A 14,532-nucleotide genomic window follows, 5' to 3' on the forward strand; every position below is an offset into this window, starting at 1 on the left:
TTAGCCCATCATGTTCTCACATTAATAGTTGTTATACTTTAGCTCTGATATATTAATTTAAGTAAGCAAGGCAGAACAAAAATATACCAGCTTTTGAAGCACATCTTAATAGGTTACATGGAGTATTTTAATCAAGTCATCTGGGATATGTGAATCTCCTGTGTGGAGTCACCCAGAGCTGAGTTGTGTGCTTGTGGATTGCACTCACAGATGAAACCTGCAGGCATCTGGCTGTGTGTTACTGAGCTGCAGGGAAGCTCCCTTCAGTGCACTGTCTTGTACAACACATGATGGGAGAGTGGCTTCAGAGTTTCCCTGATCACGAGGCAGCTGCCTTCATACCATCTTTCTGAAATTACAGGGTTAGGGAAACACATTCTGATGTTATTGGCCCAAGTAGTAACAGAAAAAAAGCCCCACCCACATTTTGCAGATACCCTCTATACAAATTATTTATGTGGTTGGTTTAATTCATTGTTACATTGTGAAAGCCTGGAGATGCTATTTTTGTCATTGTTTGAGTTCTTTAGTATTTGTTCTATTCTTTTATTTTAGGATTACCTGGTGCTGTTACCTAGTGATTACTATGAGGCATCCCTGTTGCAGATCCAAGTTACAGAGCCTTGCACACATCCCGGGCCCGCTTCAGCAGAACAGTCAGTAGATAAACTACAGTGTAAACCAGTGCCTTGGTTTGTTTTGTTATCATCCTGCTGCACTTGAAAACAATAATAATCCTGTGTTTTGTTTGTTTTGTTTTGTGTAAGCTGCCTGCTCTATCAGCATTTGCCTCTGGGCAGATTTTCCTGTGTCCTTGGTTCAGATGCAGTGCATTTCAGGCACGGGGGAGAATCCAGAAGAATACCTGTGCGACAGCCAGCTCCCAGTCAGCCAGTGATGGCCCAAATCAGTGGAAGAGAGGTCAGATTCCTGCCTGCTAATTGCAGTCCCATCTGTGCTGTTGACTATAAACCTACCAGATTAAAATGGTTGCAGATTTACAGCTCAGCATTTTCAGATCTTAACACATCCCTAAAACTGACTCTGCACCAAGGTCAGCATTTTACACAAAACCATGTAAAAGTATCAGTGTAGACAGATTTATAACTGTGACTGGAGTGGACATTCCACTCTGGCAAAAGCATTTCATTAAATAAAAATCCTTCTCCTTTAGGCACACTGGCTTGTTCAGAAGTGTCATGATTTGTCAGCAGAAATGGTGTACATACATCACTCTAAAATAATATTTTTTTTCTTAAATAGCTACACTTAGGTAAAATGTTTGCTTTACTGAAAAACAAGCAGAAGCAATTATGCCACTGCTGTAGGTCCTTTGAAAGCAAAACATGTTTATGAAATGAGAAGATCTACTAGAAATGTGTTTGGCAAAAAGTGAGGTATTTTATCAAGTATGTGATAGTGTTGTAAAATGATTGTGGCCTCTATTACTGTGCTTGGATATTTCTTTTAAAAATATCAAGTACAGCAAGAGTACTCAAATGCCACAGGCTCTGGTGCTTCATCACTGATGCATGTGCAAAATTTACTGGTATGAATAATTGCAGTGAAGTCAAGGAGTGTTGACAGAATTATTTACATGTTTAAGTGTTTGTAGCCCAAGGAAATACTGAGAAAAAAAACAGTTTAAATTTAAAAATAATCATGTAGTCAACTGAAGGAAAATCTTTGTAACCACAGCACTTAACTACTTAGAAGTATTTTGCGCAAAATATTGTGTTAACCATTTTGTGCAAGTAACCTAAAAGAAAACCTTGATGACACAAAGTGTTATTGTTTGCTGGAGAAGATGCTTTCACTCTTTGTAGGGAATCAAAATACAGCATTGCTCTAGTAGCAATTTTGTGTTCCTGGAAGTATTTTTTCAGTGGAGAAGTAAACTCAGTTTTTCTGTGTTGTTAAGGATAGCTTAGAGATGATGGTGACAATTTTTTAGCATCATAACATTTCTTCCCTTTCTGCTGGGGAGAAGAGAAATAATAATATAGTAATTTCCTGGGGTTATTTTACAACTTCCCTGTAACCGTTATAATGGCAGGTGTTTCTTGAACTTGTTTGACTCTTGTTAGAGGACGAAGTGATGTTTGTAAGTGTTGCTTGCATTCTGCTGGGTATCTTCTGTTGAGACACTGCAGGACTGGCCCTGGACTAATGCGGACCAGTTAAAAGTGGGAGCTTCCTGCAAGAAAAGGGAGTGAAAGCTTTAACTATTTTTTTTTTATTTTTCAATTATTTTGACCCAGGTCAATTTAGAGATGACCATAAATGTTCCTCAAGTCGGTCGCTATGTTCTGGTTTTTGAGTATGCCAATGAAGAGGATCAGATAAACACTGCAGAGGTAACAGTGCAGAGCCCTGGACCTGTCACTGAAGGCAGAGTGAGAATATACAGTTGTAAATACAGGTAAGAATTTCTGAAGTAATTGCTGAATGATTAAATAAGCATTTGGAATGTAATTACTCTTTTTTTATATTTGAATCCATTTTACCATGTAAATTGTTCAAATTCTAGGGTGATTTAAAAGCAAGTGCAGGATTCTGTGGATTTTGTAGAGGTTTTTAATTCTCTTTGTGCAGTCAGCTCTTAAATATTGCTACTGTTTCAATTAATTGTTTTCCTATGCAAACGGTTACTTTTTTATATACATTCTTAAATCCTTATAAACTATTAATCTCCACGTACAGTGGAAGAGCATCACTGTTTGGTGCAGATGCCTGCACTGTTTTTCTTTAGTTAAAAATGTGTCCGAGGGCTTTGGCTATAAAAAATGTGGCAGCCTGTTTCACAAGAGCATTCCCACAGTTTCTAACAAGATTTGCTGAAGCAGAAGTATAAAGGTCTCTGAAACTCTGCCTATAGTCATCCTCTGGCAGTTAGGCTGTAGGCAAGGTCTTCAGCCAAATGCTTCTTTATCCTTGTTGACTGATGAGGTTACTGCAGATGTTTCTGCACAAGAGATTTTGCCTGTCCTGAGTGAGATTGCCTTTAACACTTGAGCACCTCAGCTTATTTTGAACCCTTGGGAGAGCCTGCCCGGTGCCAGGGGACTACAGACATGCATCCTTTACTCCCGGAAGCCAACTGTTTGGCAGAATGGAGGCTTAGGGATATTCAGGATGAAATTGCTCAGTAAGAAAAATTATTTCCATCAGCATGTTTGTGATGCAGGGCACAGCCATGTGGAGCAGTGACCTTGTCAGGTTATTGCTGGAGAAAGCTCTTATTTTAGCCTGTTACATAACACTTTGAGCCCCAAACTTCTGCCTATAAATCTTCCATTTTATTGATTTTTGGTGGGTTTTTTTCCCTAAAACACCCATATTTCCCCCCATATTTTATGGGCTGATTTTGAACACACTTGATTGTCTATATGACACATTAGAAACATGTTCATGGAAATACAAAGAAAGCCTTTGCTGTTTTGATGTAGCAATGCAGCAAATCCCTTCCGCAGACATTCTGCATGAACTGAGTGATCACATTGTGAGTGAGATGCTGTGTCATCTTTCCCAAACAGGAAGGTGCAAGTCTCTTCTGATAAAAAATAAATCAAGCAATGACATAGTGAGGTATATGTAGATAGTAACAGTAACTTGAAGAATTTGTAATATATTGTGCCAGACTTTCTTACAGCTCAGTGAGCTTGAATATTCCAAATAAAACATGGTAAGTGAATGAAACATCACAGGCTTTGAGCTAATAATGAAAGCTGCTGATTCACATTCTCAGTGGCACATGGCAGTAGTGGAAAGGAGCAACTGATGTGTGCTGGCACCTCAAGGAGCATGGCCCAGGCAGGAGAATATTAGTTACACACCGTGTTACGCAGTGTGAAAATGTCTGCAGGTAGCATCTATGTGTAGCTGTCTGTCCACATCCTACTTAAGCCAGTAGCCCAAATGGGCGTCTGAGCTGAGATCTGGTTGTTCAGCTCTAGCCCACCCAGGACAAGCAGTGTTTTGTACATGGTAGATTCTGTGTCTCACCGATGAGGACAACATATGTCCTGCAGTGGCCACAGGCAGGTTAATTATGATCCAGCAGGAGGGCTAGGTGCTGTGGCTAGCCAGCAGCCAGGCAGTGAAGCTAGGTGACAAACTAAACAACATGGCAATGATTTAACCCTCCTTTCTGTCTCAGCTTCCTTTGTCGCAGCGTTGTAGTTGATGACAGGAATCGCATTGCAGCCTATGACCTTCTAGCAGACACAAAGATACGTCTGAAGGCATCATCAAGTAATTTTCTTCTGGTAAGGTGACATTTTCTTTTCCTTTTGGTAATACTTGTTCCTTGATAGGGTAAACAAAGACATTTGTCTCCCTATATTCACATTCTGTAAGGTAAGGTGTGAAATTACGTATATTAGGTGCTTGACTAGGCATGCTTTATATATACCCCAGAATGCTGAGGCAAACCTGTCAGTTTCAAAGACAAACAGAACTTTGCCTTTATTGGAAAGGTTTTTTCCAGCTTTCTTGTGCTTTATTTCAGTTCCCCTTTCCCTTCTACAAGTAAACTTCAAAGGAAAAATACTCTGGTAGTTTTTATGCCTAATTTTTTGTTTTCTTTTTTTATGTTTCATTTTTCCTAAATCCTCAAAACCCATGTAAGAGTTTCCCATGTCTCTTACAAAATTCAGGTAATAAATGCATTTATTTCAGGTAATAAATGCATTCATTAGTTGTATAACTTTTAGATGTTTTAAATGAAAAGCCTTCACTGACCTCTTTTGGCCACACCAGGAATATACTTTTCTGGAGACTGAATTTTCTTACATGTTGTTTCTGTTTTCTATTTTAGAAACACAAGGTTTTTTAAAATCTAGAGCTCCAACCCAGCTAATAACAACTATTAGGACTAACAGCTGATACATGCTTTCTTCATTTCATGAGTCAGTGTAAACCAATACCTTTTACATTTTCTGTTAGCTTCCTGCAGCAACTTCTGTGCTAACAAGATCTGATCTTCACAATCATTAATTGTAAAGGCTTTACTTAGCAAAGAATGGGAAAGGGGAAAAGAAGTGCTTCTGGTATGTAGACACTAATCATGAAGTCAATGGCAGCAGTTTTGGGATTAAAAACACTCGTGTGTTCCCATCATGCAGAGCAGAGAGGAAAATGGGAGCCACCTCCAGTGCTGGAAACACCGGTCTGAATGACAGGGAAATGGGGTTCTTAAGGCCATCTGTCAAGAGAGGCTCTTACAGCTTGATAGTCTTTATCTCATACTGATGCAGACAAGCTGTCCAAACCCAGACCACACTTGGCACTAACCTTTTAGCCACTCATGAAGTGTTGTTCAAAGCTTCAGCATGTACCCATGTTCTGTTGCAACAGCCTGGAGCCCTGTGGGTTGTTACAGCAGGACAGACAAAGTGTTGGCTGCCTGGGAAGAGGGATTTTTAGCACTCTGCCTTGTGGCTTATAAAGGATTCTTTTCCCCTGCTTACTACTTTTAAAACACAGGCTGAGCCCCCTTAGGATGTGCTTCCAAACTAGATCACATTGCATAAAATGAATTCTCCTTACACGATTTTTACTTACATTTCTACTTGGTGCTAGCTAGCTTATTGCTTATTGGACATCTTCATGGATAAGTTCTGTAACTTGTGCATGTGTTTTCTTATATATTTTATTCGTTTCGCTCTTGTGTTTACCCACAAGCTTTCCCTTATGTCCTTACCACCATGGGTACAGCAGGACTACCACAGATTCATTTGTTCATGTCTACTTCTAGTTAAAATAGAAAAATCCCATATGAGGTCTTGCTTCCTTTGAATTGAGTTCTGAATCCTGAGAGAGAAATCTTGGTGTCACTGAAACTCACTCCCATGGACTTGTATGAGCAGGTGTTTGTGCCTGAATTTGAGAAAGTCTTGGAGTTCCCCCAGAGTCCAAAAGTCTCTAACATCACAGATGAGGGCTTTTCCCTCCTACCTCTCTACATTCCTTGCCTTGCTTCTCAGCCTTTGACCTGGTCTTCTGTCTTTCCCTTTACCACACATATATACTTACCTTTTAGTTATTTCCCTCCTGAACAGCCAATATTCCCTTGACAGGAATCCTTCCTGTTCAGGCCTGGCCCTGTTATTTATGATGTTAATTGTTAATTGTGCCATGTGCTTGTTTTCCAGCACAAGGTTTGCATTATATCAGCTGAAGAATTTTCTCCAGAATACGTGGAACCTAAAGTACAGTGCATAGCTGCTTACAGGAGTAACAGTGATGGAAGGTAACTTGCTTGGTTTTATCCTTCCTATTATTTGAGGACAACCTTGAAAGGTAGAATAAACGGTGTTTTAATTCTTTTGAGTGAAGCTTTGCTCAGTGACTCACAGGTGATTTGTAGGCCACTTCTTTGAAAGGAAGCTGAAGTGTCAGTGTGTAAATCTAGACAGAATTTTGTTGATAACAGCCTTTTCCTGGCCCATCTGAACTACCCAGTGCTGATGTGTGAGAAAACACACGTTTTACGTGCCATCCAGTACAACAGGTGTCCAAGCTGGAAAATCATTCCTACTTTAGTGGTCTGAAATGCTTACTGCTCCATCTGGAGTTTTCTTCTGCATGTTACTGCTTCAGCTGTCCCAAAATGGCTTTAATTTGTCACTAGGTGTGGGATGTGGCTGCCCTTTCGGGCACAAATCCACTGGCTCAACTTGGCAGCATCAGCTTATTCAACATGTAAACCCCTGCTTCCCAAACAAGCTATTCCCTTTTCCCTGTTATCGTGGGGCCCTTAGGGTGGGTGTGCCCTCATCATTCACCTCACAGTAATGCCAGCTGATCCTTCTTCATCATACGTTCTAGGACCAGTAATTAGGGGACTTATGTACTGCTTGGTTGATCCAGACTCACAGCTCTTCTCTTGCTGTGAAGATCTGAACCTGAACCTTGCCTTCCCAAGTGGTCAGGCTTGGGTTCTGCAGAGCATCTCCTCTGTCCTGTTGAAGCTCTTCCCCTCCCCATCTTTTGTTCCTTGGGACAGAGAGGAACTGTCACTGTAGCTTCCAAATTAGAGACCTCCACATTTCAGTGCCTGTTGCACTCCCCAGGATGTGCCTCGTGATGCCCACTCCTAAGGCTTTCTTTCCACTGATCTAGCAGTGGGAAGAGTCTCAAAATAAAAGTAAATGTCATTTGCAAGACTTAAGAGGCAAAAAGAGTTTGTGATTTGGTCTAATAGTTTTCTAAATGGTAGCTTCTAATAAAATGGTTCAATTGAAACAGAAAGCAGAAAAATCTGGATAGTAAATTGGATAAAAACATGTGACTATGCTTGGCTTCCAAGCATGCATAACACTGAATCACAGCTTTAATTCTCCTGCTCAGTGTTACCACTGAGAGCAGCTTTCTAAGACCAAAGATACTTGTCCTTGCACCTAAGTTATTTTGCACATGCAGGCATTTATGTTTTGAGTAAAACAAGGAAAGGGGATGAGTGAAAAACATGATTCAAAATAAAACTAATGTTAAAAGGCACATATTTTACTTTGGTTTTGTGTTGGGTATTTTTTAAAACTCTTGGTTACATTTGCATAATTTACTGTAGGTTTTAGTTTTGTTTTTATTGTTATCTGGTAGCATTTTTGCTTTCCTGGAAGTGTTTAAGTTCATCAAGTTGAAGGATGCAAGGGCTTGGCTCAGTTTAACAGTATTGTAAGTGGGTGATTTCCCACACAGGCCTGGCAAATACATCTCAGTTCTGGCCCTGAAACATACTTGCCATTCCAGTTCTGGGCCTGTCTTGAGCAAAGATTAATCATTGTCTGTTGAGTACTTACTAGAAGTGAACAAATACAACCAGGAAACCCCCAAAATATTTTATCCTGCAGTCTTGGAAAATTCTTTTTTCAATTCCAGAATTAAATAGGCCAAGGAAGAAATAGTTAAACACAGCAGTGAATGAATAAGGATGCTTTCAAGGAGTACTGTTATTTATTTTGGCTCCAATTCTACAAATATTTGAGTCTATACTTAACTTCTAAGTACTTAAGTATATTGACTTCAGTGGCAAAACTTGCATGTTTAAAGGATATACCTCTGTAAATATTTGTAGAACTGAGAATACAATATTAGTACAGATTCTGATGAATGTAACTAACTGGATTAACTAAAATGTATTTAATTTTTAGCGCTTGTGATTCCCTTAAGTTTCATCTTCCTTAGAAAATTATTTCCACTAAAACTTAAAGTTATGGAAATTTTGTGTGGATAAAATCAGTTAACACATTAAAAGTGTACGCAGCTTCCCCTTTTTAAGTTAAATCCATACTCCTTCTTTTCATTTACTTTCTGATCATTCACAAAGAATCCAAATAGGTACAGGGGTTATTATTCCTTTATCAATTGCAATACAGTCTAATACACTGACTTTTGTAAGTCAACAGCTTTTCCTGTTATGATTAAAACTTTCTCCTGCCTCAAGGATAATTACTGTAATTCTGTGTTTAGTGCAGCATGCATTCCCTCAGTTTTTGAAGCTCCACCAGGAGCTTTGGTTTTGGATGCATTCAAAGATGGGAAGATTTCTGAAGTACAGGAAAATATACTCCATGATCCATTGAGTGCCACTTTACCTGCTGGTTCAGTTCATGGAGTCACCCTGACACCGTTACAGGTACCTCATATTTTAAAAACTTTGTTTTGCAAGTCACAAGGTATGTTCATAGTAGAGTTAAATAGATGAAACGCTGTAAGGGAATCAAAACTGGATGATGTGATATGATGAAAATGTTGCAAACTGAGTAAGCCACAGAGACAATATAAAGAAAGGGGGGGGGAAAAGCCCAAACACCAGCTTCTTTCTGAATTACACAACAGTCTCACAGACTGCAGAGTAATGTTAAAGGTTCTTGGCAGGTGAACAGAGTTGTACTGTTTGTTCCTTGAAGAAATTGAACTTGCTGAGAGATGCTAAGCCCACTCTATTTCACTGCTGGTAGGGGGCACTGAGCACAACTGATAAGCCCAAGAATGTTTCACAAAACAAATCTATTCTATGATTTAATACCAGAACTGTTCTTGTTTCTCCAGAACCAGATGACCTTGCATGGCAGAGTGCCCCACTTGGGCAGATATGTATTTGTGGTACATTTTTATCAGCCGGCGCACCCGCAGTTCTCTGTGCAAGTCCATGTGAATGCAGGACGTGTGTGGTCAGGTAAGCATCTGAATTTGGAACCCTAATCCCTTTCCTTTCTCAGCATTTTGGGATATGGAGCTGTGTTGGGTTGACCCTGGATGGACACCAGGTGCCCACCAAACACACTTTGTCACTCCCCTCCTCAGCTGAACAGGGGAGAGCAAATACAAGAAAAGGCATGCAGAAGGAGATAAGGACATGGAGAGATCACTCACCGGTTACCAACATGGGCAAAACAGACTTGACTTGGGGAAATTTTGCTTAATTTGTTACCAACCACATCAGAGCAGGTTAATGAGAACTAAAGCCAAAGCTTCAAACACTTTCCTTCCACCTTTCCCCTTTTCCTGCCCTCAGCTTTACTCCCAAATTTCTCCAACTCCTCCCACTGAGTGGCACATGGGAACAGAGAATGTGGGCTGTACTCAGTTCATCATATGTTGCCTCTGTTCCTTCCTCCTCCATGGGGGACTGCTCACGGTCTTCCCATGATTTAGTATGGGATCCCTCACATGGGAGACAGTCCTCCACCAACTTCTCCAAAATGAGTCATTCTCCTGGGCTGCAATTCTTCACTAACTGCTCCAGTGTGGGTCCTTTCCATGGGGTCACAAGGCCTGCTGGGAGCCTGCTCCAGTGTGGGATTCCCAGAGGTTTACAGACCCCATTTGGGCATCCACCTGCTCTTGCGTGGATCTCCCCCACAGGCTGCAGGTGGATCTCTGCTCCAGCACCTGGAGCACCTTGTCCCTCTCCTTCTCCACTGACCTTGGTGACTGCAGAGTTGTTTTTCTTGCATGTTCTCACTCCTCTCTCTGGCTGTTCCTGCTGTTGAGCTGGGTTTTTCCCCCTTTCTTAAGTGTATTTCCAGAGGTGGTACCATGGTCAGCCACAGCCTTGGCCAGTGTTGGGTTGGTCTTGGAGCCAGCTGGCATGGGCTCTGTCAGACAAATTTTCATAGAACCCATCCCAGTAGCCCCCTACAACCAAAACCTTTTCACATAAACCAAATATATTTTTACTTCTAGGTACTTTCAATGCATCATTCTGCCCTCATACTTCTGGGTGTCAGGTTCAAGTGATTGCAGGAAACCAAATTGAGCTTGACATTTCTGAACCCATGGTCTCTGTTACAGTGATGATACCAGATGGAAGAACGTTGCTTCTGGTACGTGTATTACGTAAACATACTTGAAAATGTTATTTTCAGTTTCATCATTCATTTAGAGATAGATGCAAAGATGAAAACCAAAAATAATTTTTTTTTAATGTTTTGTTTCAGACCTTGTGGATCTTATGCACTGCTTTTGGTTTTATTTAAATTTTTTAAGATACTCTGCACTGTTTTCATTGTATACTGCTTGTAACATCAAAACTCTGAGGGCAGTATGCAAAGTTTATTTTCTTAGTTTTTGGTTAAAATCTTACAGGTTTTGAAAAAATCCAGAATGTATAATGAAGCAACATTTAAACATATATATGCCTTTAGCTTGTGCCTTTTTGTTTTTCTCTGAAATGTACAATTTAGCTTTCTTATTATTTTAAGGAAAATGTCTTAGTTGTTCCAGCAGACACCTACAGTTACAAAATTCTTGACAAAAAGACAGTGGACAAGTCATTTGATTTTATCAGCCAATGTGGAGGAAACAGTTTTTATATCGAGTAAGCATCACTTTCAAAAAAACTGAACATTTACAACAAGCTTGGAATGATAATACTTCTACTCTGTATTAGAGAGCTGTCTAAAATCCCTATAATTGTGCTACATTAAAATGCTTTTCATGGCTTATGCTGGCCCAATTAATTTCCATGAGTCATTTTTCCATGACTTTCTATTGCAAATTCAATGTAAAGGTAGAGCTTTATTGCTCACAGTACAAGAGGAAGATCCGTGTCATCCTCTTGTCTTTGGTGTTTCCATCTTTGCTATTTGGTATTCTGCTTGGCATGTCTGAACTGATACAACTAATATGCACTTGCTATGAAAAAACCTCTTACCTGCATGTTCAAAGCCATTCATCCCTGATTTAATTAAAGTATATCCTTGCATGTGTGCTGATGCCATCCTTATGCTAACCTGTTTGAAAGACAGAACCCTAATTTGCTGAACCACTGAAAAGCACTCTCATAACAATTCCTGCATGCCAGCACTTACATGATTTATATTTCAATTTGAATAGCCCAGAACGATCATCGGCCTTCTGTAAGGACTCAGTGAGGTCCCTGGTGGCTTTCTACAACAATGGAGCCCTGCCATGTGACTGCCACAGCACAGGTGCCACCAGCCCTACGTGCAGCCCCCTGGGAGGGCAGTGTGTCTGCAGACCCAACATCATCGGTCGCCAGTGCAGCCGCTGCCAAACCGGCTACTATGGATTCCCCTTTTGCAAGTGTAAGTATGTGCTTGCTCTCCTTCAGCTCCTGACCCGGCCACCTACTTAATCCTCTGAATTTACTGCAGGTGTACTGCAGCCTGATTCTTCTTTGTAGAGCCTGACCCTGTGAGAGGTTGGTCAAGCTGTTCTAGCTTTCAGCTTAAGGCAGAAGAAATCCCATTCTCCTAAAGCACACCTATTTCGTGGTGAAGTGTGCATTTGCCTATGTTGTCTGATCAGGTATAGTAGGCTTACAGCTGAACTGGTTAAAATCCATATTGCCACTATTTCAGTGCAATGGATTTTTTCTGCACTGACTGCTAAATCATTTCCAAGTTGTTAATGTTTAATCCCATTTTACACCTTCAAGCTTTTCCATAGATAATCAGAGACACAGCATTCCTTATTCCTCATATACTGATGTTAATAATAACAACAGATCTATAGATTACACCAACAGTCCTCAGCTGCTTTCATAGATACTATAATGATGTTTATAAACATTGCTTTATAAAAGTGGTGCCCTTGACACCAAAAACACTTGTTTAATCCTTGACAGTTTTGGCAAGTGATAAACAGTGTCTGTGGTGAAGTTAAGCAGCCAATCCATGGAAGAGAGCCAAGCACTAAATCTGCTCTTTGAAACTATTGTTGCAGTCACATAGTTGGCTTCTATGACCCTGAACTTTGGTGAGAGAAAAGAGCCATGTTGTCTATACATAAAGGTTGTGCGTATTGGTTGCATATTCAATAAGAGTTGGTTGTTGTAAGATGAGATGTGATTGATTTGTAGAACAATTTCTTTGATCTAGTATGCAACTGCGGGCAGCGTCTTTGTGATGACCTGACTGGTAAATGCATTTGCCCTCCACGAACTGTGAAGCCAAAGTGTGAAGTGTGTGAAAAATATTACTTCAGCTATCATCCCCTTGCTGGCTGCAGGAGCTGCAACTGCTCAGAAAAAGGAATTGTTGATGTGGCAAACCCAGAATGTGATAAAACCAGTGGGCAATGCAAGTAAGTTTGGGTTATGTGTGTTATAAACAATGCATGAATAGTTTGCTTCAATGCTCTTTTCAGGTGTTTGGAGAGGATATGGGAAATTTAAGTTATTCACTCTTCAGTGTGAGCAAAATGGATTTTATCCACTGTGAACAGCAAAGTAACCCAAGCTTTGTGGGTGATTGAGATCCCTGTAATTATTCATATGCTTGCAATTTCCCATTTTTCTATTACTCAAGTGCATGCCTTGAGTAAGGTCCAGGCACATTTTCCAGCTATAAACCTTCTTGCAGCTCTGCTTACCTATATTCAACATCAATGTTTTATACCTTTGTGTACAGAGAGTAGTTCTGCACTGCAAGGACTGAATAGCTGCAGAAGTCTAATTTTATTTTGAGCATTTTTGTCCTTCAAAGTCAAATCCATTCCTAGTCAGTTCTGTGGCCATTTTAAATGTTACACTATTCAAAATCTGAGAACTATACTAATCTGCTGCTTTTTCTCTGGAAGTCATAAAGTTGTGTCATAGCCATGAAGTCCCTTTGAAAATCCACCTGCCTGTTGTTTTATTTTCCCTCCCCTGTTCCATTCCTGCCTCCCTTATTGACTCTCTCCTCTGTGCTTGTTGATAAAGGTGCAAACCAGGAATAACAGGACGTCGATGTGATCAGTGTGCTCCCGGAACTTATGGTTTCCCTAACTGTGTGCCATGTAGCTGTAATAGAGATGGAACAGAACCAGATGTTTGTGATCCCCAGACAGGAATTTGTCTTTGCAAGGTCAGATAAATCAAATTACTTCTGCATTCACAAGCATCACTTGCATGCCAGTGACTGTTTCATGTATGCTGGGGTGAATAAAGTGAGTTTATCATTAAGTTTTCAGTAAAAATTAAGTGCAGCAGTACAAAGCCATCACACTTTGCAGAATGTGCACAGATTATCACGGTAACATTAAAAACCATTTTTAAATGGCTTCAATATCTGTCAGTTGTACAGGTTGTCTTAGGTTTTGCGGGATGTTAGAGAGCTGCCGAGTAGATGCCCATTGAATCACTGAAGTAGTCTGTACTCTGCGCAGATCCACTTTATCCATCTGCATCTTGCCTTTTGGAAGTTAACCAAGTCCCATGCTTTTTTTAGCCATATTATGTCACTTGACATTTTACCACATCATTATAGCTAGGAAATCTTCTTTTGTTCTGATCTGCATAATTAAATGTGAACTTTCACAAGTGACCTTTTATATTATGGGTTTGCAAAAGCCAGCAGGAGGGTTTTGGCAAGGAAGTTACCAGCTGTCTCTGACTAATATTTGTTACTCAGTGCTTCACATTTTACATTGTAAACTGGAAAGAAAGCTAAGATAGCCTCCAAGACAGTTTTATTTGCCTTTGGAATATAGTCTATCCAGATAATCACATCTTTTCATTTGTTTGTTTCTCTACATTTAAATATATATTCTTTCAGAAGATTTGTTTCATGTGCAGGAAGTTTTGGGGACCTCAGCAAAGCAAAAAGAAAAACACTGAAATTTCTTTCAACTATGCCTTAACAGGAAAATGTTGAAGGTGCAGCATGTGACACTTGCAGGCCAGGATCCTTTTACCTGAACCCTTCTAACCCCAGGGGATGCACACCTTGCTTTTGTTTTGGGGCAACCAGCAACTGTCGCAGCACGGATCGTCGTAGAACCAAGGTGTACCAAAGATTTTTTTTCTTTTCTTTTCTATCATGAACTTACAGTTGTTCAATTAAGGAGATTCCAGATTTCTTCCAAAGCTGAAAATATATTTTATTTGTTTCTAAGGATGAGAAATATTCTCCAAGCAATTCTCCAAGTGAAGACTTAGTGCAGCCTCCTTAAGATTAGGTGTAGTCTGAAAGTGCCACTCAGCAGAAATGTCCCTTTTCACCTGTTCCTTTACAAGTCATTAGTTCCACTGAAGTTGAGCTGGCCTTAATCTTGCTTGCTTTATCTTCAAAATCT

At 40.1% G+C, this 14,532-nt stretch overlaps 1 protein-coding gene across 3 annotated transcripts in view; it reads left to right on the plus strand.

Annotated features, from left to right (window-relative positions):
* LAMA3 (laminin subunit alpha 3) overlaps positions 1 to 14,532 on the plus strand; it is a 74,775-nt gene that overhangs the window by 14,838 nt on the left and 45,405 nt on the right. For all 3 annotated transcript variants that reach the window (XM_083856923.1, XM_083856924.1, XM_083856925.1), the window contains 13 exons: positions 556 to 656; positions 768 to 921; positions 2,262 to 2,422; positions 4,160 to 4,268; positions 6,156 to 6,253; positions 8,476 to 8,641; positions 9,058 to 9,184; positions 10,195 to 10,334; positions 10,695 to 10,828; positions 11,347 to 11,558; positions 12,354 to 12,558; positions 13,178 to 13,322; positions 14,101 to 14,241. In XM_083856923.1, coding sequence (XP_083713049.1) covers positions 556 to 656; positions 768 to 921; positions 2,262 to 2,422; positions 4,160 to 4,268; positions 6,156 to 6,253; positions 8,476 to 8,641; positions 9,058 to 9,184; positions 10,195 to 10,334; positions 10,695 to 10,828; positions 11,347 to 11,558; positions 12,354 to 12,558; positions 13,178 to 13,322; positions 14,101 to 14,241 — 1,893 coding nt within the window. The remainder of the gene's footprint in view (positions 1 to 555; positions 657 to 767; positions 922 to 2,261; positions 2,423 to 4,159; positions 4,269 to 6,155; positions 6,254 to 8,475; positions 8,642 to 9,057; positions 9,185 to 10,194; positions 10,335 to 10,694; positions 10,829 to 11,346; positions 11,559 to 12,353; positions 12,559 to 13,177; positions 13,323 to 14,100; positions 14,242 to 14,532) is intronic.

This window comes from Zosterops lateralis (genome assembly GCF_965231275.1).
Source record: "Zosterops lateralis genome assembly, chromosome: 1".
NCBI lineage: Eukaryota > Metazoa > Chordata > Aves > Passeriformes > Zosteropidae > Zosterops > Zosterops lateralis.